Source organism: Nyctereutes procyonoides, unplaced genomic scaffold, assembly GCF_905146905.1.
Source record: "Nyctereutes procyonoides isolate TBG_1078 unplaced genomic scaffold, NYPRO_anot_genome, whole genome shotgun sequence".
In the NCBI taxonomy this organism is placed as follows: Eukaryota; Metazoa; Chordata; class Mammalia; order Carnivora; family Canidae; genus Nyctereutes; species Nyctereutes procyonoides.
The window spans coordinates 35,194,002-35,221,914 of NW_026575133.1; the positions used below are offsets into that span (position 1 = coordinate 35,194,002).

At 60.2% G+C, this 27,913-nt stretch overlaps 2 protein-coding genes across 2 annotated transcripts; both read left to right on the forward strand.

Annotated features, from left to right (window-relative positions):
* Positions 1–1,080: 1,080 nt before the first annotated feature.
* LOC129523172 (Wilms tumor protein 1-interacting protein-like) lies at positions 1,081–2,598 on the forward strand. The gene is made up of 3 exons (XM_055345790.1): positions 1,081–1,209; positions 1,498–2,075; positions 2,173–2,598. Exons 1-3 carry the CDS (start codon positions 1,081–1,083, stop codon positions 2,297–2,299), a joined length of 834 nt encoding a protein of 277 aa, XP_055201765.1. The 3' UTR covers positions 2,300–2,598.
* A 660-nt stretch (positions 2,599–3,258) lies between these two features.
* On the forward strand, positions 3,259–5,393 carry LOC129493913 (cuticle collagen 7-like). The gene is made up of 2 exons (XM_055300596.1): positions 3,259–3,552; positions 3,696–5,393. Exon 2 carries the CDS (start codon positions 4,571–4,573, stop codon positions 5,120–5,122), a length of 552 nt encoding a protein of 183 aa, XP_055156571.1. The 5' UTR covers positions 3,259–3,552; positions 3,696–4,570; the 3' UTR covers positions 5,123–5,393.
* Positions 5,394–27,913: the final 22,520 nt, after the last annotated feature.

A 27,913-nucleotide genomic window follows, 5' to 3' on the forward strand; every position in this document is an offset into this window, starting at 1 on the left:
CACCCCAGCTGAGCGCTGCTTCTGTCCTCACGTGTCCTCCTCTGTCCGCTGAGGGCCCTGCGATGACGTCGACGCCGCACGGCGTCCGGGCCGTCCCCACCCCAACATCCTGACACCTGCGACGTCCCCTGGCCGCCCAAGGTCGTGGAGGCGCCTGTCCCCGCGGTCAGTGCCCCTGGGGGGCCCTCACGCTGCTGCAGACCCCGAGACACCTCAGGGAACCACGGGGCGGTCCTGCCGCCTCCTGCCTCGCTCCGTGCTCTGCTGTGCGTGGAGGCGTCCACCGCCCCGTTGTCCGCAGGTGTGCGTCAGGCCCGCCCAGCCCCTGGGGCGGAGCGTACTGTGTCCCCACGGTGGGTCCCAGGATGGCTCCCGGGGCTCCCGGGGCTCCCGGGCTCCTGCCTGTGGTGGGAGCGGAGGGGAAGCCAGGCCCTGCGGGCCCTGGTGCAGCCTGTGGTCGGAGCGCCTGCACCTGTCACGCGGCCGGGGAGAGCCCTGGCCCCGGCTTCCCCCAGACCTCCCGGCGGCTCCGGCACCGCACACAGGCGGCTCCCGGGGTCGCCCGGCGACATCCCTCCCCTCGGGCCTCCCGCCTGCTTTGTTAGGGGCGTGGACCCAGCCCTGCGAATGGGCACGGGGATCCCGGGCAGCCCCCCGCGTGGCCAGGACGGAGGAGGCCTTGGTGAGGCTCCGGGGCGGCCGTGGCCCATTCCCACCCTAAACCCTCTGGCCTGCGTTCATGGGAGACAGAGAGGCGGTCCGAGGGGTGGCCTCCTGCTGCGGCCCCTCCACCCTGGACAGTGCCGGGTCCTTGGTCCGGGCTCCTCTGCCCCTCCCGGAGGGGCCCAGAGAAGCCGCAAGGACACGTGAGGTCTGGGACTCCTAGGTTTGTGGGGAGGCTGGTCGTCAGCCACGAGATCCCGTCCTCGAGGCCATGCTCCCGAGAGAAGGACAGAGCCTGGGGGTGGGGGGGGTGGTCTCCGGGCCCAGCCGGGGTCCTGGGGAGCCATTCTCATGGGGGCACTCACAGGAAGGCCCTGGACGACGCACAGCAGGGCCGGTGGGCCCCCCAGGGGGTGAATGGGGCGCTCCGAGAGCCCGGCCTTTCCTCTCTCTGCCCCCGGAGCCCGTAGCCGCAGCCAAGCTCAGCCTAGGGACACGTCCCTCAAAGTCAGCGTGGCCCCGGGCATGGGGAGTGGGCTGGCGGGCGTGAGGGCCTGCGGATGGACAGACGGACGGAGCTCTGCCGGGGGGGGCACGGTGGCCCCGGGCTGCCAGGGGGCCGTGGAGCCGCCAGGGCTCCTTCTTGCTTCCAGAAGCCCCGGGCCTTTGTTGGCTTGCAAATCCTCCTCCTTGACGCCAGCAGCCAGCTGTGCTGAGGAAACGCCCAGAAACGGGTGTGGTGGGGGCCGCACCTCCCGCCGGGCCAGGCCCAGACCAAAGTGGTGCCCGCCGACAGCACAGGCCTGACGGTCACTCACGGTGGCCCTCGGCCAGGACGGGTGGGCGCTGCCAGGCCACAGGGAGCTGCCGGGCGGGGGCCTGGTTCCCGGCGCTCGTGGGTCCTTCCCATCCAGCATCGGGACCCTTGGAGCGGGCCGCGGGGCCAGGCCGGCTGTCCTCCTCCTCGGGAGCCGGGGTCTGGCTGTCGGGGGGCGGCTCCGTGTGCACCCCTCCAGCAGGCTGGGTCCCCGGGGGCCGACGCCGGGTGGGGTCAGCAGCTCCGGGGGCAGCCTGTCTGGAGGGCTCGGGGGCGCAGGGACGGAGCTGTCGAGTCCCCGAGCAGCTGCCTGGAGGAGGCCCTGGCGTCCAGGAGCCCCGAGGGCGGCCCTGGCTCCCCCCAGGCCTGGGTTTGCACCGCCCGTCCGGAGAGCTGAGGGCGGCCGCTCGGGAACACGGGGAGCCCAGCAGGACACCCTTCCGGTCCCGGCACCTGGGACGAGAAAGCCCCGCAGCCGGGGCGGGGCAGGCTGGCCCGGGGACACCCCGACCTTCCTCAGGAGCCCACGTCCCACCGTCCGGAGTGCGTGCCGGTCGGCGCCTGCCCGAGGGAAGACGGACTTCACGGTCTTCAGGTTAATCTTCCTTTCTTGTCTGACTTGTGCGCCGGTCGTAGAAGAGCTGCCTGTGCCCTCCCGGTGACGTCACGCTGCCCCCCCCCCCCCCCGGCAGGTACGTTCCTGTGGGACTGAGGTCCGTCCCCAGCAGTGCGTTCAGAAGGGACACGGACGGCAGAGGGAAGCGGAGCCTCGGGCTGTCCCACCCCCGGTCCCAGAAAGCACGGACCGGGCGAAATTAGGGAAAGTTAGACGCAGACTCCAGCAAGACGCGGACGAGGTGGGAAACTGCGCAGACGGGGCAGGGCAAGAAGGGGCCACTCTGCCGCGGAGCGGGGTGCAGCCTGGGTGGGCCCGCCCGTCGCCCGTCGCCCGGCCCAGAGCCACTGGGCACCCTCGCTCGTGCTGCAGTATGGGGACGGGCAGCAGCAACTGGCGCCACCCACCAGGGTGGGAAGGGCGTCCGGGACGCAGGCTCTGCTGGGCCCTGTGGGCCTGCTGCTCCGTGGGAGCTCGGGGTGCTCCGACAGACTGGCTGGGGCCCGCAGGCGGCAGGGCAGGGGCGGGGGGAGGGGAGAGCAGGGGCTGGGGCAGGGGAGGGGAGGGCAGGAGTAGGGGCAGGGGAGGGGCAGGGGACAGGAGGCCAGGGGCAGGGCAGGTCTGATGCAAACCACCCCCGGAGCGCGAGGGCTCAGTGCCCAAGGCCGGTCACCGCGACCGCAGGGCAGGGACGACAGCGGCGCCCAGAAGTCTCCCGACCCCCCCCCCACCCCGACGGTGGAGCGCGAGAAGCACACGGATTCGGTGGACACGCCTGGAGAGGGGCCGCCGCCCGGAGCGAGCGAGCGAGCCTGCCGAGGGCCGGCCTCAGACAGGACGCTCAGAGCCGCCCACGGGGCCGGGGCCGGGGCCGGGGCCGGGGACACCCGATTCAGCAAGTGGGCTTTTATTTAAGAACCTCAGGAATAAGACATAAATTCTTATCTAAGAACGCGCGTCAACGGACGGGCCCCCGGGCGTCAGGATGGCGGCTGCGAGGAGGGGCTCCCGAGTGGAGCAGGTCTGTGCCTGCGGGACGTGTCATGGGGCATGTGCGGACACGCGTGGGGTGTGGATATGTGCCTGCGTGTGTGGTGTGTGTGTGTACGAGTGTGTCTGTATGACCTGTGCGGGGGGGGGTGTAGGTGTGTGATGCGAGTGCACGTGTGACGTGTGCATGCGCGTACGACTGTGTGACGTGACGCGACCCTTCAGGGTCGACGCCCCTGTGTCATTTCTTGGGGATTCAAGGTGAAAGGTGCCGACGGTTGTGCAGAAATCGTTCAAGCTCGGAAACCGCGCTCGCCTCCGTGTGCACGTGGGCCACGGCTGCCGGTGAGGGACGTGGGACGTGGTTCGGAGCAGCGTCCACAGGGGCCCGTGTCCCAGGGTAGCTGTCCCCGACGTGCACGCACCGAGGTGGCTGCGGTCGCTCGCGTTAGCCCCGAAAAACCAGGTGAGGTGCAGTCGCTTGTGCTGTGGGGGGAGGGGTGTGGGGGGGGAGGGGGCGCCCGTGGGGAGGGGGCGGCGGGGTCGCGGGGCTCTGGGCGCCCCTTTCCTGTGTGTGGAGTGCTCAGGGCCCCCCGTGCTCACCCCCAGGGGCCACGCTCTGCTCCCACCCGACGTCCCGCGCGCAGCGTGTTTAGCGCAGTACATGGTGCCTCCTCCTCCCGCCCTGTGTGGTGCCGACCCAGCACCGTCCACGGCGGCCAGCGCCTGCTTGGTCGTGTCCAACGGCTTCGTGCGGTCCGACGCCCCGCCTCGCGCGCCTCACCCTCCTGCAGTGTGGACACGCAGACCCCTCACCGTGTGGGCACCATGGGGCCTTCCTCCTTGGACGCTGCTGTCTACACCGTATGCCCCCAGTCACTGGGTTCTGAACTCTCACGGGGCTGCGAGGCCTCAGGAGCCCACAGCAGCATGACACGATTCTCCCGGACATGCCGATCCTGCTGTCACCGGTGGACACCCACTGCCACCGTCCCCGGGGGGACACCCGACTGTCACCGTCCCTGGGGGGACCCCCACTGACACTGTCCCCAGGGGGACACCTGCTACTGTCACTGTCCCCGGGGGGACCCCCACTGACACCGTCCCTGGGGGTAGATCTGACTGTCACCATCCCCGGGGGGACACCCGACTGCCACCGTCCCTGCAGGGACACCCACTGACACTGTCCCTGGGGGTAGACCCGACTGTCACCGTCCCCGGGGAGACACCCGACTGTCACCGTCCCTGCGGGGACCCCCACTGCCACTGTGCCCCGGCTGGAAAGGCCAGTTTGCCACCATCCACGCTGTGCTCCTCCAATATCCCTCACCCGTCAGGGTTGCCTGTTCCTTGGACCCCTCGAGCGGTCGTAACGCCGTGTGACCCGCTGCCAGCAGACGGCGGCCAGTCCCACGCGTCCTGTCCTGTGTCGTGAGAGCCTGGTTCCTCTTCCTTCCTGAAGGTGAGCTGCTCCCTCAGGGCACATGTGTCTCCTTGCGCTGCCCGCAGCTCATCGAGAACGACGCGCTGGCCTTCAGTCCCCCCCGCGACCCGGAGGGCCGGCTCCAGGCCCCGGCCGGCGGCAGGACCGCGACCCCCGCAAGCACGACCCCCACAAGCCCCCCACCGTGCGTGCAGGAGACTCGGCGTGTCCAGGCTGCCGCGGGGAAGCCGGGGGTGAGATCGCCGTGCCTCACGGTCCCCCGTCCCTACACGTGGGCACGGGCCGTGGCGGAGATCAGGGCCTGGCCCCACGGCCCCGGGCGCCCGCCACCTGCTGTGTCAGGGAGGCCGGAGCGGACCTCGCGGGCACCAGCTGCGCTGCTTGTCCTGAGGGCGGCCTGGACGACCGGCCAGAGGGGCCATGTGGCCACGGGCCTCCCACCTCGCCTGGACCGCAGAGGCTGGCGACCCCCACCCTGACCCCGTGGAGCCCTGGGGGTCCCTGCACAGAGACAGGCCATAGTGGGAGCCGCCGCCTTCGGGAGGTGCCCGGCCCCGCGCCGGCCCCGGCCCCCCTCAGCACAGCTCCGTGACCGCGTGGCCCGGTTTCATTCCTGGCTTTGTGCGCACGGCAGCTGGGGCCTTGCGTCCCGCCCTCGGCCCTGGGATTCCTTCCCCGCGTCACCGCTGCGTGTTTTGCCCGCGTCTGGCGGAGAGACCGTCGCTGTGTCGTCGACGTGCAGAAGTCCCTGTCCCTTCCGGAAGTGGTGGACTTTCACGTATCTTCGACCATTTCTTGACTTTTTCTGCCCCCCTCTAGTCCCTCATGATGAACTTGTACATCTTTACCCCTTGAACATTCATGCGGTCGGGCTTTTTTTCTTTTTTTTTTTTTTTGATTTTTTTTATCTATTTATGATAGTCACAGAGAGAGAGAGAGAGAGAGAGAGGCAGAGACACAGGCAGAGGGAGAAGCAGGCTCCTTGCACTGGGAGCCCGATGTGGGATTCGATCCCGGGTCTCCAGGATCGCGCCCTGGGCCAAAGGCAGGCGCCAAACCGCTGGGTCGGGCTTTTTTTCTTACAGATACACAAGCAGAAGCGCGGCAAGAACAGACGTGCGACCGGCGCCGCAGGAACACTGGGTGCAGCGCCGCGCGGGGAAGGCCTTGACCGCGGCAGCGCCGCCCCCTCGGTGCTCTGCGCTGATGCGCGTCGTCCCGCAGCTTGGCCTCGTCACCCCAAGGCCACGCCCGGGCCGCCCCCGCCCTGCTTGGTGAGGGGCCGGGGGCTGGGGGCGCCTGGGCCCGCTGAGGCTGAAAGGCCGGGCGCCTCACCGACCACCCTGCTCCGCTCACGTGGGAGCCAGGGCGACTGGTGCGCCCGGGGGGACGGCGGGGGCATGTCCCGGGAACGTGGGGAGCTCGCCCGGCTGCTTGCACGGCCTCTGACCCACCGGGAAGCCGTACCTGGGGAGCAGGTCCTGGAGACCCGACAGCCCCGCGTGCTGACACCTCGGCGGCCGAAGGGCGGCAGGTGCTGGGCGCTGCCTGGGTAACAGGTGTGTCTCGGCCGCGACAGCCACGCCGGCTCGGGTCGCCCGGCCCACCTGGCCCACCCTCGGCGTGCTGCACACCCGCCTTCGAGGGATGAGCCATTTCTGCGCCCACTTTCCAGATGAGGAAGGTCGGGCCCACAAGCAAAGGTGGGGGCTGCTGGCCGCGGGGAGCTGGGCACACGCGGGTGCTCAGCGCTGTCCCCATCCCTGTGAAGGAGGGAGTGACCCAAGGAGCACATTGGGCGGTGACCAGGCTGTGGGGGCAGCTAGGGGGGCCGTGGGCGCTCGGCTGCAGGGAGCAGCTTCCGGCCGCGTCACAGCCCGGTGCTTATGTCTCCAAGGAGGGGCTTAAACCAGAATGACTTGGACCAGGTGACCAGGTGACACGCGGGGCCCCCTGCACTGCCGGCGGGGTGCACACGGCGCGGCTGCCCTGGAGGCAGGCAGTGTGCGTCCTCGCGAAGGCCGGTCTGGGTGGCAGGTGACAGTGTGCCACGCCCGGGTGTCTGCCCCAGCGCATCGGGAGCGCGTGTCCACACCACAGGTGCGCACACACCTCACGGCGGCGCCATCCACGGTGGGCAAAAGCGGGAACAGCCCAAATGCCCATCCTCAGGGGGACAGATTTCCGACACGTGGCGCGGCCGCCCGGGGATTGTCACGCAGCCACAGAGAGGACGGGAGCGCGGTGTGGTCGGGCCTGGCAGGCTGGCGCTCCGCGAACGCAGCCGGTCCACGCAGACCACGCGTCACGTGGGCCCCTGGGCTGGACACCTGCAGACTCTCCCTGCCGGGGCGGGACGGAGGCTGGCGGCGGAGCACCAGGGGCCCTCGGGTGACGGAGTGTGCGGCCCGCAGCCCGCCCGCCTGCCAAGAGCCATCCCCCGGCACCCTGGGATGCTGACCCCTCGGGCTCCCGGGAAAACCATCGCGTTCCAGGAGGAGGCGCGACGAGAGGCGCATCTGTGCCTCAGGACTTGCTCACAGCAGCCAGGTCAGCGGGGGAGACACTGCGCGGCCCGGATCGCAGACCTCCCGCCCCGCGGCTTGTGGCGGAGAATCCTGCGGCTCCCACTAACGCTGTGCCCCCTCCTCTCCCCCTCCCCTCCTTCTCCCCCTCCCTTCCTTCCCCCTCCCCTCCTTCCCCCTCCCCTCCTTCCCCCTCCCCCTCCCCTCCCTCCTCCCCCTCCCCTCCTTCCCCCTCCCCTCCTTCCCCCTCCCCTCCTTCTCCCCCTCCCCTCCTTCCCCCTCCCCTCCTTCCCCCTCCCCTCCTTCCCCCTCCCCTCCTTCCCCCTCCCCTCCTTCCCCCTCCCCTCCTTCCCCCTCCTCCTCCTCCCTCCTCCCTCCCCTCCTTCCCCCTCCCCTCCTTCCCCCTCCCCTCCTTCCCCCCTCCCCTCCTTCCCCCTCCCCTCCTTCCCCTCCCCTCCTTCCCCCCTCCCCTCCTTCCCCCTCCCCTCCTTCCCCCTCCCCTCCTTCCCCCTCCCCTCCTTCTCCCCCTCCCCTCCTTCCCCCTCCCCTCCTTCCCCCTCCCCTCCTTCTCCCCTCCCCTCCTTCCCCTCCCCTCCTTCCCCCTCCCCTCCTTCTCCCCCTCCCCTCCTTTCCCCTTCCTCTCCTCCCCCTCCTCCCCCTCCCTCTCCCCTCTCCTCCCCTCCTCCCCTTCCCCCCTCCTCCCCATCTCCCGCATCCTCTGGAGCAAACCGAAGAACGAAGAACGACGAGGGCTGGATCCGCAGTCAGCATTTTAATAACCGCGCGAGCCCACTGCCTCGTCAGCTCCTAGGAGCCCGGAGCGAGCAGGTGCTGACAGTCCCCCGATCACGGGCCAATTTCCAGTTACGGCGACACCGGACATTTCCGAGAATCTCAGGGGTCCCTCGGGGTGGGGATCGCCAGGGCCGGCAGGACATCTGGGCGACATCATCTGTGACCCTGACTGATGGAGACACACGTGGGAAGTTGGGAGCAGGTGGGGTGATACACGGCGGACAGACGGAGGGCAGGGCAGCCTCTGGGGCGGTCCCCGTCGGTGGGGGGGGGCATCTAGGGACTCGGGAGACACGAGGGCAGCTCCGTCACTGTGCCACTGGTTAGCCCCACGTGGGGACAGTCCTCTTTCAGGGGCATCACCTGCGTGGCTCTGGCTCCTGCTGGGCCCCTGGCCCCTGGGGGGAGCACCCAAGGGTGGGGGCGGTGGGCACAGGCCGGTGAGGAGGAGGAGGATGCTGTGCAGAAGGGGAGGCTGTGCCGGAGCCGCGCAGTGGACGCTCAGGGAGACCTGTGCCACCAAGCAGAGCCGGTCCGCGCCCTGTGCTCCCCAACCCTGCAGGCTGCCCCCCAAACACACACCCGTCAGCCCCCGGCCACAGGCCCCGCGGGGGGCTGCAGTTACAGGCCGCTGCCCCCTGGGCTCTGCCCGCCGCCTCTTGTCTCCTCCCCCACAGCCTGCTCCTCGGGTGCTCCCGCCTCCTCCTGGGACAGGGGTGGCCGCCCCAGGACCCAGCAGGGCTGCACAGCAGCTCACGTTCCGCCGGCCGAGGGCGTCCGCTGTGGCTTCCCGGGAGGGAGGTTTGGGTCGCAAGGCGCTGGGGCGGCCCACCTGAATCGGGAGGCAGGCCGGCGGCTGGAGGCCAGGCAGGACCCAGGCCGCAGTCTTGAGGGCGCCTTCCCTCCTCCGGGCACCTTCTCAGAAGGCCTTCCACTGATTGGGTGCGGCCCACCCACGTTACAGAGCAGGACTTTTGTCGACGGCGGGCGCTAGCCTCACCTTCCAGACCGGCGTGTGGCGAACTGTGGGTGCAGCGGCCTGACCGGCAGGCACTTGAGCTGCCTGTCGGCTCCTGCACGGGGTCCCCAGCACTGAGCCGGGAGCTGGCCTGGGAAGCACGGGAGTTTCTGGGAGCTGCAAACATCCCAGCAGAGGCTCCGACCAGCAGCCCCCCCACGCCCCTGCCAGGCCCCCCATCTGGCTGAGGGAGGCCAGGCTGCGGGCGTCCCAGTGGGATGACCTCGGCCCCCGAGGCCTCCGCTCCTCCTGCAGGAAGGAGCCCGGGGTGGTTTCAGCCCAGGCAGGTGTGTCAGCAAGTCCCCTCCGGCACTGGGTAGGGACACGGGCGAGCCCCAGGCCCTGGCAAGTGGTCGGTGAGGGAGGCTGGAGGCCCCCGTGAGGAGCCGGGTGGCACGGAGGGCCTTGCAGGGGCAGTGCCCACCGGGCCCTGGACCCTCTGAGAGACCGGGGTGGGGAGCCCAGGTGTGCTTTGGAAAGAGGGGACCCGAGAGGAAACGGCACAGCAGAGCCACCAGCGCGTCCTGGAGGGGACCCCTGTGTCCATGGCCCCCCGTCACTACAGAGGAGGGGTGTGGGCTCCGAGGGCGTGCCCATTGCTGGGGGGGACACAGCGCAGCCGCCCTCCCTGCCAGCCCGGGGGTCCAGGCAGTGGCCCTGAGGGGCGGGCCCTCCGCGAGGTCAGCAGGCGGTGGAAGCAGGATGCGGCTGCCCAGGTGGGTGCGGGTGGAGGGCTGCTGAGGCCCAGCTCAAGGGAGGAGGAGGCACACGGCCGGGCCGGGGACAGTGTGTGCCGAGCACCTGCTACGTGCCCTGGGGGACATGGGGCGGGGGCGGGGGAGGGCTGCGAGAGCCTTCCAGAAGCAGGGGAGGAGCCCTGCAGGTGGAGGGCAGGCACGGAGAGCTCTGGGGACCCGTGGGGACAGCGAGCGACCCTGTGGGCCGCGGGTCGGGGTCAGATGCTCGGAGCCAGGGGCACCTCCTAACAGAAAGAAATCAGCCGCTTAAGTGGGGTTTCCGGACAGGCAGCGGTGTGGTCGTGGGGTCCGTGCTCACGCTTTGTGTCTTCCGCAGGGACTGGGTCCCGGGGGGGGGGGCAGGGCTCGGAGTCTCCCGAGTCACCTTTGCACACCCCCCCCCCCCCGGCGTCCATCCTTCATCGTCTCCATCCCCTCCCCCTGCCTCTGGAGCTGGTGGCAGGGCCGTCGTGTGCCCCCTTCCCCCGTGCAGCACCCCCAGCCCCATCTTCGGCTCGCTCCCCATGCCGCTGGCTCCAGGGACAGGAGGGTCAGACACCACCTCCCTCCGTGGTTATGAGGAGCCGGGAGACCCCGGGGCGCAGCACGCCTGGGCCCTGGGCCCCAAAGCTCCCCACAGCCAGTGAGCGCGTTGGGTGGGGGAAGGTGCCCCGGGTCCAGGGGCTGAAGGGGCCCTGACCTGGTCCTCGTGGGGACGTGCCTAGGGTCCCCGGGCTGGCCAGTGGGGCCCCTGACCCCATGGGGGGAGGTCCTAGGGCTCAGGGGTAGGTGGAGCACCTGACCCTGTTGTCTGGGGGAGGCCCTGGGGGTGCAGGGGGGTCAGGGACTGGGTATGAAGCTCTGGAGGTGTGGCTGGTGGGGCTCATGGGGTGGGGACATTCTGAGGGTCCAGGGTTCACGGGGGTCTGGGGTTCACGGGGGTCCAAGGTTTGCAGGGGGTGCAGGGTTTGCAGTGGTCTCAGGTTTATGGGGGGGTCCAGGGTCTGCAGGAGGTCCTGGGTTCATGGGGGTCCGGGGTTCACATGGGGTCTGGGATCCATAGGGGATCCAGGATTTGTGGGGGGTCTGGGGTCTGTGGGGGGTCTAAGGTTCACAGAGGTTCGGGGTTCACAGGGCTCACAGGTGATCCAGGGTTCACAGGGGGTCCAGGGCTCACAGGGGTCTGGGGTTCACAGGGGGTCCAGGGCTCACTGGGGGGTCCAGGGTCCAGGGTTTGTGGGGGTTCCAGGGTCTGCGGGGGGTCCAGGGTATGGCTTATAGGGGTCAGGGGCTCATAGGGGGTCCAGGGCTCACAGGGGGGTGTCCAGGGTCCACGGGGGTCCAGGGCTCATGGGTTCTGGGGTTCACAGGGGTCCAGGGCTCCCAGGGGGTCTGGGTTCCGTGGGGTCCGGGGATCCGAGCGGCAGGGTGACGTGTGACGTGCAGGGAGGTGGCCCGGCTGCTGGGCGCACCTGGAGCAGGTTTCCCACAACCAGGGTAGAACAGTTGCATTTCCCCCCGGGCCCCGGGGTGCGGCCACCCCCCGTCCCGCCCCGCTGCACCTGTGCTGCCCCCCCAGCAGGTGCCCCCGGCCTGGGCCTGCTCCCGGGGAGGGGTCCGCGGATGGGGCCCCGGGCCCTGTGCAGAGCTGAGCGGCGGCTTCCCTTGCTGTCCCGCCCTCCTGTCTCTCCGCCGGTCCCGTCACCTCCGCCTTCTCTGGGCTCCTGCCACTCACGGAGTTCGCCCGCCTCTGCTTTCTCTCAAACAGAAAGCACCTCGCGTATAATTTTTCTTCTGTTTCTGGAATAATTATGTCTTCGAAATGGCAATCTTCCCTGCCCTCCCCGTTAACGTGTTTGCTCCCCTTGTTTTGTGTAGATGCGCTCCCGCCTGTAGGGGGGCCGGGGGCCGCGGGGCGGGGGCTCGCTCCCTGGGTGCTGGCGTTCGGTGTGCTGGTTTGCTGGTTTGCTTTTAGTTGTGCAATGACTATAGGTGCACGGAAATGGCGAAATCAGCACATGGGGGTCCCAGCCCCCCTCCCCCCGGCTGCCACAAACATCTGCACACAGGGTTGGGGCGGGCATGGTTCTCATCTCTGGGGTGGGGCCCAGGACTGCGGCCGCCGGATCCCCCCTGTGACCTAGGTTTAGTTTTTGTAAGGAAACCCCAAAACGTTGCCCAGAGGGCCGTCACCCTGCTGGGGAGACCTTCCTCCGCAGCCGGGCCGGGGTCCCTACCTCCTGGCCCTCGGCCTGCCAGGGGAGGAGCCCCAGTGCCCTGCTGAGGAGGGACGAGGGACGCTGAGCATCTCTTCACCTGCTCCTCGACCTCTTCTGGCTGAAATGTCTGCTCCATCCCTCGCACACCTTTTAAGGGCGCAGTTTGTATCCCTCGCTGCTGAGAGTCCAGTTCTTGGCGCGAGCGGGCGGGTGACCTTTGTCACCCGGGCTGCGCCGCAGCCTCCCGAAGGGGCGTCCACGGAGCAGATGTTGGCAGGTTCCACAAAGTCCGATGTGGTCATTTTTCTCTCTCCTGGACTGTGCTTTGGATTTGGCTCTAGGAAACGCTTCCCCTTCCCGTCCCCAAGGCTGCTTCTGTGCCGTCGGGGCGGGTTTTTTTTTTTTTTTTTTTTTGATTCTCAAGTTTCTTTTTATTCATGTTTTGTTTCTGTTTCCTTTTTAGTTTCCGAGTAGAGGTCAGGGACTCATCAGCTGCATGTAAGGCCCAAGCTCCTCCCATCACGCGACCCCTTCACGCCCATCCCCAGTGACCCCGTCCCCCTCCCCGCCCCTCCAGGCACCCGCAGGTCGCTTCCCAGAGTTACGAGTCTTCACGGTTTGTCTCCTTCTCTTGTTTTCATCTTATTTTTCCTTCCCTTCCCCTGTGTTCATCTGTTGTTTCTCAAGTTCCACCCAGGAGTGAGATCACAGGCTATTTGTCTTTCTCTGACTCACGTCACTCAGCACGACACCCTCGGGGCCCATCCACGTGGTGCAAATGGCGGGATGTCATCCCTCCTGCAGCTGACGAGGACGGACCACATCGTCTCGGCCCGTTCACCCGTCGATGGGCGTCCGGGCTGTTTCCTCAGAGTCCTACAGATGCACCTTCCACCTCTAAGGCCGCGGCCGGCTTCGGGCTGCCGTGCGCGGGCGGGGGGGACCGTCTCCTGGGCAGCGACATGTTCCCCAGGTCCCCTGCCCCACGGCGTCCCTCCATTTCGGCTTTGTCTCCGCAGGGTGTCAGTGCACGCGGAACCGGGGCCCGCCCTCCGTGGCCTCTGTGCTTTCGGGGGAGAAACCTGCTGGGATGGGTCATTCCCCTCCAGGTCATGTCTCGTCCCACCAACTCGGGCTTGACTAATATTTGAATAATAAGAGATTTTTGCCAATTTGGGCAGCGCGCACATTTACGAAAGGCCCTTAGGCCTCTCTGTACCTTACACCGGGTCGCCTGTGCCTGGCCGAGGGTAAAGGATGCGCGTACTGAGGCCATAATGTTTATTTTCACCATTTTGTGGACATACTACAGGGCATTTCCTCTCCAACTTGAGACCCTTAAAAATGTCTAAATAAAGTCTCACATAAAGAGCTGCTCCTGGGATCCCTGGGTGGCGCAGCGGTTTGGCGCCTGCCTTTGGCCCAGGGCGCCATCCTGGAGACCCGGGATCGAATCCCACGTCGGGCTCCCGGTGCATGGAGCCTGCTTCTCCCTCTGCCTGTGTCTCTGCCTCTCTCTCTCTCTCTGTGACTATCATAAATGAATTAAAAAAAAAAAAAAAAAAACGAGCTGCCCGTGTGTGGGTGAGCCACACGACACCGGCACCGGTCCTGGCCGCCGACCCTGCCCACGTGCGCCCAGGTCAGGCCCCAGGGTTGTGTGTCCTTTGTCGGCTGTGTTGGCACGCCCCCGGAGTCAGGGTAGGGGTGCAGACTGTGGGCCCAGAGCCTTCCCAGCCCCATGCCCCCGAGCCCCAGAGCAGCTCAGCGGCTAGAGGGGCCGCAGCAGTTCCCACCCCCTGGCATCCACGGGTGTCCTCTGACAGGTGGACCGTGGACCTTAAGAAAGGTGTCCAGGTGTGGAGTCAAGGTCTGTGCCACCGTCCTGGGAGGTGGGAGTGTCCAGCTGCCTGCAGCTCACAACCAGGTGCATCCTGCAGACCCCTGGGTCGACCCTCCGAGTGCCAGGGCCTGACGAACTCCATCCGGGGCAAACTCCATCCGGGGCGACTGTATAACCGAGGGGAAGTTAGGAGAAAAGGGAGAAAGGGAGGGAAAGAGGGGGGTGGGGGTGGCGAGCAGCCCCGTGTGCCCTGTGCTGCAGTCTGTCTTGGCGTCCCCACGCTCGCCTGCAAGGCCGGCCCCGCCCCCGCCTGGGGTGCCCCGTCACCTGGGCCAGGGTGGGGGTTCTGGCCTTCGGACACTCCACGGCATTCTGGTGCGTGTCCACAGAGAAAGCACCGGGACTCGGTGAGGCGGCCGCACAGCCGTGGCCGTGGCGGGAGGCACCCTGAGGTGACGGGGAGCCCCCCGCAGTCGGCTCTGCCTTGGAGCCCACGGTCTCTGGCAGCCCAGGGACCCCCGTGTCCCCAGGGGGCAAGGATCCCTGGTGCCAAGCAGGCCCAGGTAGCCAAGCACGAACACGGTTCCCTAAGGACCTGAGGAACAGGCCCCGGAACATTCCATGTGGCCCCTCCGTGGCCCCCGCCCTGCGGCCCTGAGGGCCAGCTGCCCGTCTCGCTGGGGGGGGCCCTACACCCACTGCCCCCTGCACCTGGGGCCTCTCCTGTGTGCCTGGAAGCGACGCTGGCCTGCCCGGGAGGGCAATGCCAAGAAGCCGGCCACCCGCTCCTGGCCCAGGGATCCTGTCTCCACAGCGCGACCCGTCGTGCCCAGTAGCTGCCAACCGAACAGAGCCCGGGGCAGCTTCCCGAGCCCCGTCCCCACACGCCCTGATCCCCGCGCTCTCCTGCGTCAAGCGCCGCCACCACCCTGTGTGGCCTCGTCAAGGATGTGCTTCTGGGCCTTAGGGAGCAGCACACCTTCAATCAGGAGTCCTGATCCGGAAGGTTCCAGAGCCCGGGCAGCCACAGACGGTCGCAGGGCGTGTGGGCCGAGGGGCAGCTCCCTTCCCCGCCATCTCTGGCCAAGTGTCACCGGTGCGCCCCTGCTCTGCGTGCAAACCACGCGGCGAGGCACCTAGGTCGGCTCGTGGCCCAGAAAGCAGGCTGCCGAGCTCAGGGCAACTCGCCGCAGCTTCCGGGAGACCAGGAGTGGCCTGGCTCGGTCAACTAGCTGCCCCTGGGGTCCCCACCTCTCAACTGCAGGCCTCAGGTCCCCTGCCTACAAAATGGGCATGTGACCTGCAAGGCTGCGGCTTGGGTGATGGGAGCTGCACCCCAAATGCTGGCTGTGCCGTCTCACTCTGGGATAAAGTCCCATCAGGCCTGCATCAGGAGACCCCAGAACCCCCCCATGGGAATCCTGCTCACCCCGGGGACTTGCCCCCAAGGCCCCCCCAGGCCTGACTCCCCCGATGCTGATCCAGGGAGCACCCCCCGCCCCCCGCTGCAGCCGGCTCCGGCCAGGGCCCTGTGGTCCTGTGGTTGGGGATCCTGCGAGGCAAGGGCCTTACAGAGCGAGGGATGGCCCTGCCCTGCGTGCGCGTGCAAACGTGCGTGACACAGACCCTTCCCGGAGCAGCCCCCGCTGGGGACCGCGCAAGCCGGGTCTCCCGCGTCGTTGCGCCCTGCCTACCCTACTCGTTAGGAATATGACGTTCCTCGTGAGTCACTAGACTGACTTCCTGCCCCACCTCAGAGCCGCCCAGCTCCCGGCAGCGGTGGGACAAGGTGGCCTGGTGGGTCCACGGCCGGGCTCTCCCGCCCGCCCGCCTCTCTGAGCTGACCTCGCCGAGTCTGCAGCCTCCTTCTTTCCAGAATGAAAGTCACCATGTACCGACCACCCCCCCGCCCCCGGGGGCCAGGCTCACCAGGTTCTCGGGCAGGGTCCCGTGGGATGCTGCTTCCTGTGACGGGGTGCAGATCCCTGCCGCCATCCGAGAGGACAGAATAAACGCCAGCTGCGCCTTCTTAGGATGACTGCTGTTCTTACAGCGCCTCCCCTGATCCGCGGGGGTGCCCTGTCCTCCTCCCCTTAGGGAGAGGTCCTGACATTGGCCGCCTGCCCCCCGGGGGCACCTGTTAGGTCCTCGTCTCCTCGGGGGTTGGGAAGCCCCAGAAGTACACTGGGAGCAAAGCTGCAGCATCAGCTCCTGGTTCTGGAAATCAGCCGTGGGAAGGGGAACAGAGGGAAAGGCAGTGTCGGCGATGGCTCCTCGGGGGGCCGTCCTTCTGGGCTCAGGGTGCTGGGGGTGGGGGACGAGCAGGGGCGAGGATGGCAAGGCTGGGCTTTGCTTGGTTGCCTGTCCCTCCCCTCCTCTCCACCCCGCACCTGGGAGGACAGAGGGCAGCAGTGGCCTCTGGACAGGAGAGGCTGTGGGGCCCAGGTGTCATCAAGCGATGAGGCTCCGGCCGCAGGAGCGCATGATCATTGCTTTGAGGGCCACCAGGATGGCGTGGGCAGTGGCCTCCCATCCTTGCTGCCTCCTGCTCCACCGGGAGTTCCGCTGCCTCAGACCGGGGGGCCCCGCCGGCTCCAGATCCCGGGGACCCGCCCTGAGGCACCCTGGCCCTGAGGCCCAGTAGCACAACCCAGCGGACCCGGCTTCAGAGGCACCTTCTGGGCCCCAGACACGGTCCCTCCAAACCTCCTGGGATCCTGCAAGGCCAGGGCTGCAAGTGCCGCCCAGCACCGGGGCTCCAGGCAGGGCAGCTGGCACCCCCACCCTGCTCCAGCACCCCTGCCCCCCACCCTGGCCCCAGCTCAGCACCTCTGGCCCCCCCCACCCCTGCCCCAGCTCAGCCCCCCGACCCCTGCCCCGGCTCAGCACCCCATGCCCACCCTACCCCCACTCCCACCCCCTAGTCCAGCCCCCGCCCCTCCCCCCCACCCCTCCCCACCCCCTGTCCCACCTCAGCACTGCTATCCCTGCCCCTGCTCGGCCACAGGCCCCAGCCCCGCGGGGACTCCAACCCAGCCCCCCACCCCTGCAGAGCCAGGGCCTCCCCAATGGAGAGGATGCTCAGGACGGGCAGAATTGGGGACGTCAGGCACCACGTTCAGCACAGACGATGGCACTGCGCTTGTGGGTACTTTCGGGCCTATGCAGGTGCTGCAGTGGGAATCGGCACCCTGTGGCCGACCTCAGCCTGCCCCCTGCCTTCCAGGGAGGCCCCGCGGGGGCTGGCAAGAGAGGGGCCGCCCATTGGGGGAGTCCTCCATGGCTCCCAGGAGCCTCTGACCTTGGGGTGCCACAGACAAGTCCCCCCATGGGGCGGGGCCTCCACTGCTCTAGTTTCAATGTTTCAACCCAAGGAAGATGAGAGCCTGTTCTCTGGGGTCCACGCTGGGGGCCCCTGTGGGAGGCCCAGCCCCAGCCCACACCTGCGTCTCCACTGGTGTTACTGGGAAAACTGATGATTTGAACTAAAATAAGTTCCCGGCAGGTCCCGGCTCACAGGCACTGCTGCTGCGCGAGTCACAGGGGCAGGCCTGGGGACACCATCCCGTCCAGACCCCACTTGGAAGGGTGGGCACCCTAACCCAGCCTCTCCCACTCCTGCCTGGGGAAGAGGGCTGACAGATGGGGTGGGCACTGCAGTGGGGACAGAGCCGAGAGCCCAAGCACCACCCCAGAGCCCGCTGGACAGAGCCACACTTTGAAGCATGAGGGATGGGACTGGGCCCCTGGAGCTGGGGCCCCTCGTGACAGGCTCAGGGCCGGGCATGCAGGCCCATGTGAGGCTGGGTCCCCCGTGAGTGGGGGCCCATGAAGCAGGACCTCACCTTCCCTGTCGCCTTTTCCTTCACAACCATTGTTTCCGTAGGATTGGTAGTTGTGTCTCCTCTTTTCTGATTTTAGTAGCTTGGAATCTTCCCATTTTCCTCCTTGGTCAGTCTGGCTAAACAGTTCACTTTACTGAACTTTTCATCTTATCATTTTATTGAAATTGGCTTTGGTTTCATTGATTCTTCTGTATTTTTTAAATTCTCTGCTTCGTTGACTTTCACTCTGATTTCTCCGACCTTCCTCCATCTGCTTCCTTTATTTTACGTTTGCTGTACCTTCTTTTTCCAGTATCGTCAGATGGAAGTTGGAAAGACTTGGGATCGTTCTTTTTCTTTTTTTAAAGATTATATTTATTTATTCATGAGAGACACAGAGAGTGGCAGAGACACAGGCAGAGGGAGAAGCAGGCTCCATGCAGGGAGCCAGATGCAGGACTCGATCCCAGGACCAGGATCAGGACCTGAGCCGAAGGCAGATGCTCAACTGCTGAGCCACCCAGAGGCCCCAAAAGATCATTCTTTTTTTAATACAGGGTCACTTGGAGCATGTGTGTCCTTCCCGTACCACTGAACTGCAGCACACATGTGTGGACACGTGGGCTCCTCACGTTTATCTCAAAGCATTTAGAGACTTACCTTCTAGTTTATCCTTTGACCCGTTAGTTATTTAGGGTGCGCTGTCAGTGTCCCAATTTCCTTTCACCCCATTTCATCAGTCCCTGAATGCAGCACGGTCTCCATCCTGTCTCGTTGACGGAGGTTTGCCTGTGGCCGGGCCCGTGGTCTGTGCTGGAGAAGGTTCCGCGTGTGCTCAGGATGGGGTGGCTCCTGTGGTTGGCAGAGCCCTGCGGAAAGCTGGTGGGTCTGGGAGGCTTTCCGTGTGTTCGGATCATGTCCTTGTGATCTTGTCACCACCCTCACGGGCCGTGGGGGTGTCCACACCTCCAGCTGTGACTGTGGAAAGTCTCTCGTCCCTCATTCCTGCCAGTTCTGCTTCCTGAACCCCCTAGTCCTTGTGGATGGTTACACGGTGCCCCGCCGACTCCTGCAGGTGTTTTTGTTTCCAGTCTGTCCTGTTAGCTGTGAGTGTGGCCGCCCCCGCCCTCCTGAGGCTGCCATTTGGTGTTTGTGTGACGCATCCGTTTCCATCCTTTCACTCGCGACTCATTGCACTTGTGACTCAGGCACGTCCTCGTAGGGCAGCTGTGGTCCTGAAGTGTCATCGGCTCTGCCCAGGGGGCATCCTGGGAGCTCCGAGCTACAGCCCTCAAACTCCCAGCCCCAGCGCTGCCCCTCGGTGACCCGGCCAGACTTCGACTCGCACCCCAGGATGCACCTGCTCGCCTGTGCACCTGCCCACGGGAGGGCATGTCGGGAGCCCGGCTCCTCTGCTCTCCATGATCGCTGCCCCTCGGGACTGAGGTGCCGCCACCTCCCTTTTCAGCTGCACCAGCCGAGCTGTGGACAAAGCTGCTCTGCGGTAGGTGATCCAGCCAGCGGGGAGCGGCCGTGGGGCTGGGTGGTCCAATTGGCTGCTCGCTGTCTGGGTGCTGCCCACGAGCCAGCCTCCCACCCTGCGCACGGGGCTCAGCAGCCAGGGTTTCCTCCCAGGTGCACTGGTCACTGCAGGGGGAGCCCACCCTCCGGGTAGGTTCCTGTCTGCATGGATGTGGCCCCATATCCTCCGCACCCCCATGCCGTCCTCCGGCCGGGGCCGTGGGAGGGGACCGGGTGCTCAGAAAGCCTCCCCCGCGGGCCCCGCACAGCCACACTGCAGTCCCCAGAATCTCGATCCCGTCCTGCCTCAGCTCGAGCGATCGCGCGGCCCCTCAACCGCAGCCCGAAACCGAGCAAAGGGAAAGTCCAACGTGCCGTGTGTGAGCAGCCAGATGTCGCCATTTCCAGATGGACGGAAGAGCCGCCTTCACACAGTGACAGTAACTCGCACCACGGGGGCATCCCTTACTAGCGGGATTGCCGCATGTCAGGTGTACACTCGTCAGATGGCACCCTAAAACTCTCATCTCGTCGGGTTTCTAGGACGTTGGGCAAACGCTTAATAACAGCAATAAAATCAAAGCAGGAAAACAATAGAATTTACTGTAGAAGATAAAAATCTGGCTGCGTTTCTGGGTTATTTTAGTGAATTTATTAGCAGTAGTAAAGGGAGTGTAATTAGGATACAGTAGAGAGACTAAGGTAAGAGTCCAACACTCGGCCGTCGTAGAGCTGTATCTGGAAAGTGTGACTAAGGTTCGAGACACGGGCTCATCACCTCCCGGCAGGAAGACCAAGAGGAACAGCAGAAGTGCACGCGCGGAGAGGACCCCCCGCCCCGGGGTGCCATGGTCCCGGGTCAAGGCCACTAAGGCGGCAGCTCCTTGATTCTCGGTGACTCCATGTGCTTTCTCAGCCGGGATCCTCGTGGGGACGCTGACACGTGTCTCCTTTGTTCCTTCCAGACAGCGTTACTTTACGGCCAGAAGACAGCGGTGTCTTGTTCCTTGCTGGTGGCCTCGTTTCCCATGTTCTGGGCTGGGCTCCCTCTCACGACTCCAGAAGTTTCTGCATGGCCTGCAGGTGTGTTGCCAGTCCGGCCGAGCTTTCCAAGAGTGTGGGTCCTCCCGGCAGGCGGGCTGGCTCTTCATGACCCAAGTCACAGCTCGGTAACAACAGGCCACGAGAACCATTGCGCCACTGCCTCTAGCAGCATCGGGGTGTCTCCCCCCCTGACCGCACCCTGCCGTCAGCTCCCCTGCAGTGTGTACAATGGTCCCTGACAAGACTGGACGCGTTCACGCCGTTGGCTGACAGGAAATGACACCCGCTGTCCCCACGACCTTGGGGGCAGCATGGGTGGCTCCAGGTATGGTGCAATCGGGGCCTCAGGCACTGGCACCTGGCCCTACCTCTTCAGTGCCACCTGTCACTCCGCCTCCCTGAACGTGTCTTCATTCCTCCCAGGGGTTTCCGGATTAGGAAACGTGGCAGCCAGCACCGTAGGCCTGTGCCGTCATGGGGGGCTCTGGATCCGTGAACGTCTGTCTCTGTCCCCCTTTCACGGCGACCACATCTTGGAGCAGCCTGAGGAAAGTCCACTCAAGGAACGTCCTTGCCAGTGTGCGTGGGGCATGTGCTACATACGTGCATGGCGTGTGTGCGCCATGGGAATGAGGGCTCCCTGTGTTCCTGGACTCACAAGGGCAAGGACAGGGAATCTCAAACAGCATTTAATTTTATTTAAAACAAGAAAGAAACGTGGCACTTTTTGTCGCTCAAGGATCGTGGAACTACCAGGTTTATGATGCGAGGAACAAGCAGATGAGGCCACGTGTGGCTCGGGTGACTGCGTAGCTGGTGGAACACGGGCGTTAGGGCACAACACCCAGGACATGCAGGCACCAGGGGGGCACCAGGGCAGCACACAGGCCGCTGTGTCGAGGAGGCAATCACCTGTCCTTTTGCCTGGATGTCGGTCACCATCCAGCTGGCTGTCATCGACTGTCCCCACTCTGGGTGGCCACTGCATAGGCTCAGCCTGGCACCAGCTGCTCGGACATCTTTACAGGGTTCAGCCTCCCCTGGCTTGTGGGACCCCGAAGGCCCAGCATTCCCTGCCCCCGTCCACCCTCCAGTCCACACTGACCACACCCCATGCCCCCTCCATGTCACGTGTCACATCCCCTCACCCACCATCTGCTTGTCTGGACAAAAGAGGAACCAAACCAGCGACGTGGCTGTTGGCGCCTTGTCGCACGTGCACTTGTCTTGATTTTCCCTTGTTCTGTGGGATCATTTCAATGTCTGTAGAGTCGGTAGTGATGTCTCCCCATTCACTCCTTATATAAACAACTTGTGACTTCCCTTTTTTCCCAGATAATCTGAATAGATGTTTACCATGTTTATTCATATTTTCATAGAATCAACTTTTCAATTTATTTACTATCTCCATTTTGTTATATTTTTACTGATTGCTTGGGTTGCTGATGTTATTTTTATTTCCTCAAGATTAATTTTGCTCTTTTTGAAGCTCTTCAGAGTGGAAGCTTTGATCATTAATTGAGGGCCATTCTTCTTTACTAATATACACATTTAATGCTATAAATTTCCCTCTAAGTGCTGCATCAGCTGTGCTCTACAAATGTTGATGTTTTGTTTTCATTTTTATCCAGTTCATGATATTTTCAAATTTTCCCTGTGGTTTTTGACCCAATGGTTATTTTTTAAAGATTTTTTTTTCACCAGCAGAGGTTTTATTTTTTTTTACTTTTTATTAAGATTTTATTTATTTATTCATGAGAGACACGGAGACACAAGCAGAGGAAGAAGCAGGCTCCATGCAGGGAGCCCGATGGGGGACTCAATCCCGGGACCCCAGGATTGCACCCTAAGCTCAAGGCAGACGCTCAACTACTGAACTACCCAGGCATCCCTGACCCAATGGTTATTTAAGTTTGTGTTCTGTTCCAAGTATTTGGAGATGTTTCAGATTTTGTGGAGGAGGGTGTAGAGTTCTGGTTTTATTGTGATCAGAAGTCATACTTGCATGATATGAATACTTTTAAAAATATTGGTAAATGTTAATGGTCTGTCCAGATAAATAGTCCATGTGCAATAAACACAATATGTATGACAGTTTACTGGGTGGAGTGTTTTGTAAGTGTCCAATAGGTAATACTGGTTTGTGCATTTCTTCAGGTCTTTTATCCTTCCTGATTGTCAGCGTACTTGTGTTACTGAAAGCCAAGTTCAGCTGCCCGTCACTCTAAAGGCCAACACTCAAGAGACGAACTCTGATCGGAAAGGAATACAAGCCAGTCAGGAGGCCAGCCCCCCGGGGAGAAGGCAGACTCGTGTCCAAAGGCCAGCTCCCAGGTTTCAGCCTGGCCCAGAGACTTTAAAGGGGCTTAATCAGTTAAAGGAGTGCGATGCTCTGTGACACTTCTTGATCATGTGCAGACTCGGCGATCACAACCACAGAGTGGTCTCTGTGCTTGGAGGTTGTGCAAGAATTTCTAGTGCCTTGGTGCCCAGAGAACACTGTACTGAGTATCCTGTTCTACCTGCAAAGGAGGGCAAGGTATACAGATGTGCGGGGGGGGGGGGCGCGGGGGGGGGGTCAGTAAAGCCATTTCTGTGAACTTAAGAAAAAAAATCATTGCTAAAAGATTGCTGAGCTAATCTGAAAGCTTAAGGGGCCTTCCACAGACCCGTTGGCCTCCGTGGCCTTGGGATGCTCTGGTCCTTTATTCCCTCAAGGCCAGTGGTCTGCAAATCTCAAAGAAAGTAACTTAGTTCTGTTACAGATCAGCGGCCTTAGGTCAGCAAGCAAGGGGTGTGTTACCTCCTAGCAAGTTGACGCTTAAGGCTGGCTGGAGTGGGGTCATGATCGCTCTATTAATTATTGGGACAGGAGTGTCGACACCTCAGACTGAAATGGTGGATCTGTCTGTTTTCCTTTCAGTCTGAATAGTTTTTGTTTTATGAGTTTAGAAGCCCTGTTTTTAGATATGTTTAAGATTTTTCTCTCCTTTTGATGATTTAACTGGTGAAATTATGATTATGAAATGTTTCTCTTTTTCACTAATGATTTTCTGTGCTCTCAAAATCTTTTTTGTGTTATATTAATATAGTCAATTCAGTTTTCTTTGGAATATTATACAATCGATGTGTATTATTTCCTATTGTATGTTTCCTATATTTCCAGTTTAAGGTTATCTGTTAGCAACCTTAGTTATACCTGTAAACCTAGTTCCTCTCTGCCGTGTAAACCAGCATATCACAGGCTCTGAGGTTTAGGACGTAGACACCTTTGGGGGGACCATTATGCTGTGTACCACAGTCAGTCTTCCCAGAGATTTGTCACATTTTTTGTCTCTCAAAAAAAAATGTGCTTTATTTTTCTCTATTGTTTTCTGGCTTTGATTTTATTGATTTCTGCTCTTCATTATTTCCTTCTTTTTGCTTCCGTAAGGTTTATTTTGCTCTCTACTTTATAGGTTCTTGAAGTGGGAAGTCAGGTTACTGACTTGAGACTTTTCTTCTTCTCTAATGTATGTGGTTATTGCTGTAAATTTCCCTCTCCATGATGCTTTATTTAGCTCTGTCTCACGTATTTTGATACGTTGTAATTTAATTTTCATTCAGGTCAATGTATTATTTTAAAATTCCCCCTTGAGATTCCATGTTAGACCCATAGATTATTTTGGAGTGTGTTTGGAGAATTTCCTGTTATCTTTCTGTTATCGATCTTTGGTTTGATTGCATCACGTTCAGAGGACATGCTCTGTATGATCAGTTCCTTTAAAGTTGGTGAGGGTTGTCTTATGGCACAGGACGTGGTCAGTCTGGCTCTCTGATCCTTCGGCACTTGAAGTGGACATGCATTGTGCTGCTGTTGAGTGGAGTGTTCCGTAAAGACCTGTTGTATCTGTTGTTATGATGTTGTGAGTTCTTCCAAATCCTGGCTGACATAGTTGAGTTGTGGTAGTTTTGAAGTTTCTACCTCTAATTAAGAGTTTGTCTTCTTTCATTTCTTTCAGTTTTTGTGTCTTATGTTATACAGCCCTGTTCCGGGAACGTACACATGAAAGATTCCTGTGTCTTTTTGCTGGATTTGCCACTTATTATTATGTGATGTCCCTCTTGGTTTCTGGTATTTTTCTTTGCTCTGAAATCCACTTTACCTAATCCTGATGTAGCCCCCCCACCCCCACTTACAAAGGTAATTAATATTAGATGATACTTAGATCATTAATATTTAGATGATATTTTTTCCATTATTTTACTGTCAACCTTTCTATATCATTATATTGAAGTGACTTGCAGTCAGCTTGTAGTTGGGTCGTGACTTTTTATCAATCTTTTGTCTTTTAACTGGTGCATTGAGACCATTTGCATCTAATGTAATGATTGATATGCTAAGGCTATTGTTTCCAATATTAATTTTTGTTTTCTGTCTGTTTTGGTTTTTATTTTGGTTTCCTCTCTATTTCTGTGGTTTATTGGACATTTTTAGCATCCTATTTTGATTTATCTATAGTTTTTTTCAGTGTATATGTTTGTATAGCCTTTTTAGTGGTTGTTCTACATGTTATATTATGCACACAAAACGTCACAGTCTGGTGGCATTAGTTTGCCAGTCTGAGTTAAATGCAGAAAACTTATTTCCCTTTACATCCCTTTGTCCTCCTCATTTATGATATAGTTGTCTTAAATATTTCCCCTGTATAAATTTAGAGCCCTATCAGACAATTATAACTTTTGCATAAATTGCCAGCCTTAATTTAGAAAACTCAAAGAGAATTATATTTACTCTTTTTATTTTCTCATCCGTTCTCTCTCCTTTCCTGATTTCCTTCTTTTATCTTTTCCGTTCTGTTGAGAGGATTTGTTTAGCCATTCTTTCAATGTATCTCTGCTGCCGATAAACTCCCACAGTCTTTCTTCATCTGAGAATATCTTGACTTCCCCTTCATCCCCAAAGGTTATTTTTTCTGGATATAGGACTCTGGGTTGACAGTTGTTTTCTTTCAGCACATGAAAATTGTTTTTTTTTTTTTTTCTGGCCTCCCATGGTTTCTTACATGAAATTTACTGTCATTTGAATGCTTTCCCCCATAGGTAATGCTTCGCTCCTGTCTGGCAGCTTTCACATTTTTAAACTAGTTTTTAGTTTTTGTAGGTTTGATTATGATGTCTTTGTATCGATTATTTGTGGTTTATTCTCTTTGGGATTTGTTCAATCTCTTGAATCTGTGGGTTTGGGTCTTTTGCTGAATTTGGGAAGTTTTTAGCCATTATTTCTTCAAGTGTTTTTTTTTTTATCTCATTGCTGTTGTTGTTTTGTGTTTCCTGTGTGCTTTTGTTGTTGTTTGTTTTTGTCCTATCATCTTTCTCTTCTCTTTCTGGGACTCTGATGGCACAAGTATTAGATCTTTTGTTATAGTCTCACAGGTCCCTGAGGCTCTGTTATTTTTTTTTCATTACATTTTCTCCCTCTTGTTCAGATTTGGTCATTCCTATTATTCTCTTTCCCAGTTCACTAATTTTTCCTCTGTCTCCCTATTCATCTGTTGAGCTTATCACTGATCTTTAAATTTAGTTATTATTTTTTCAAGTTCTAAAACTTCTACTTGTTCTTTAGATCTTACATTTTAGTCTTGCTACTCCCTATTTTGGTTGCTGAAACTTTCTATTCTTTCATTATTTTTCAAGCATATTTTTAATTGCTTTTTGAATTATTCTCATGATGGCTGCCTTAAAATCCTTATCAAATTATTCTGGTTTCTCTGTTATCTCATTGTTGGCATATCTTGACTTTCCTGTTTCATTCAGTTTTAGATGTTCCCTGGGTCTTAATATGACAAGTGATTTTCTATTGAAATCTGGGCAGTTCGTATACTGTTATGAAACTCTGGATCTTATTTAATAGTGTGTTTTGTCTGACTTCCTGTAACACTGGTCCTGTGGGGAAGTGGGGGCACTGCCTCAATACTGCTAGGTGGGGATAGAAGTCCAGGTACCCTACGTGTCCTCTGCTGACATCTGCAGGGGGAGGTCCTGTGACTGAAGGGCCAGGCTAGGAGTTCTGGCTCCCCAGTGGGTCTCTACTGATTCCTCCCTAAATCAATAGTAGCACTTGTATAGGAATGTATCTTATAAATGAGACATCAGTTAGGATTTACAGCTGCAAGTAACAGAAAATCCAACATCATGCTGTGAATCATCAGGATACTTATCATGATGTTGACAAGAATTCCAAGGTTAGATAGTCTCAAGATTGATCTGGCAATTCAGTAATGCCATCAGGGATCCAGAATTTTTTGATCTTCTTGCTATGAAAACATCTCAACCTCATGCCTATGCCACATATTTGCAAGATGGCTTCCACTGGTCCGGGAATCACATTTATATTTCAAGGGAGAAGAGTAGTACCAGGGAACTCTATTCTTGCATCTGTACTTCTTATTAGGAGGGAGAAGCTCTCCCAGGAGTCTCCCTGCAGTCTTCTGCCTACATCTTGTTTGGCAAAGGGATAACATATGGCCATCCCTGCTGCAAAGGAGGCTGGGAGAATGAGTATCTGGAAAAGGGGATTAGGACTTTGGAGATCAACTAAGAAGTAGGGTAAGAGTATATTCCACCTAAGAATATGGGATCTCACCTGCCTCCTGACCCAGCAGAGAATCTCTTTGTGGAAGAACATGGGGGGGGGGTGAGAACCCTGCTGGGAGGCAGAAAATCACGTGCACAGAACCTCTTCAGCAACCCCATCCATTTTTCCTTTTGGAGTAATTTCTCTGTTGATTATCTCTTCTCAAAAATTAAAAGGTAACTATGTCTCCCTAACCCCTTCCTCACTGTGATGCTTGGGCACCATGTATGCACCAAAGAGCAGACTTGTTCCACTCATGGCTGGCAGCCACTTCAAGTGGGCTCAAGTGGGCTGCTGTGTGGATGTGGGTGCAGGGACAAATGCAGAGACACCCTCCTTCCCACGGATTAATCCTGACTTTCTGCTCTTGGGCCAGTCTGAAACATACTACTGCACACAGGTGTGCACGAGCCAGGTTCGATGAGACGGAGCAGTGCATTCATCACTTCCCTCCTTACGCATTTCCCTATCAAGCTGACAAGGGCATCTGCCATTTACCTTCTCCAGCTGTGTCCAGATGTCTGCCGAGTCAGGACTCAGTGAGAGAGGCAGACAAGGCGCCCTCGTCAGTCTTGATTCTGATGCTGGAAGCAGGGCTGTCTTCATCGGCTTGTCAGCAAGATCGTGGGAGGTAGGGATGAGTGAAGCAGAGGAAACAGGACACAAGGGATGCAGGGTGCACCTGGAGAGGATGGGTGGGGGATGGCAGGATACAGGGCGCATCTGCAGAGGAGAGGTGGGGAGTTGTAGGATGAAAGGTGCATCTGAAGAGGAGGGGTCGGGGGTGGCAGGATGCCCAGTGCACCTGCAGGAGAGGGGTTGGGGGAGGGAGGCAGCCAGAAGCAGCACAGCGGAGGAGACCAGGAGTCTGTTCATCACTTCCCTGCTTGCCCCGTGCTGGAAACATTTAATCACCTTCCAAGAGGGGAGGATTTTTTCCAAGGCCTGTGAGGACAGGAAAAGGCAGATTCAGAGTCAAGGACAATAATACAATTTTATCATAAGTCAAGGTGCACTTGTAGAAAAACCTGGGAGCATAAGAAAGATCCTGGTGTTTGAAAGCAAAGGACCATTTTGTCCAAATGCTGCAGATGCAGCTTGTGGTCTCGTCAGGTGACACCACCCAGAGAGCCTCTGGAGGTGATGTCATGGGGAAGTGACACCCTCTGGAGGTGATGTCCCCTGGAGGTGATGTCCCCTTGGAGATGATGTCCCCTCGAAGTAATGTCCCTGGTGACTCC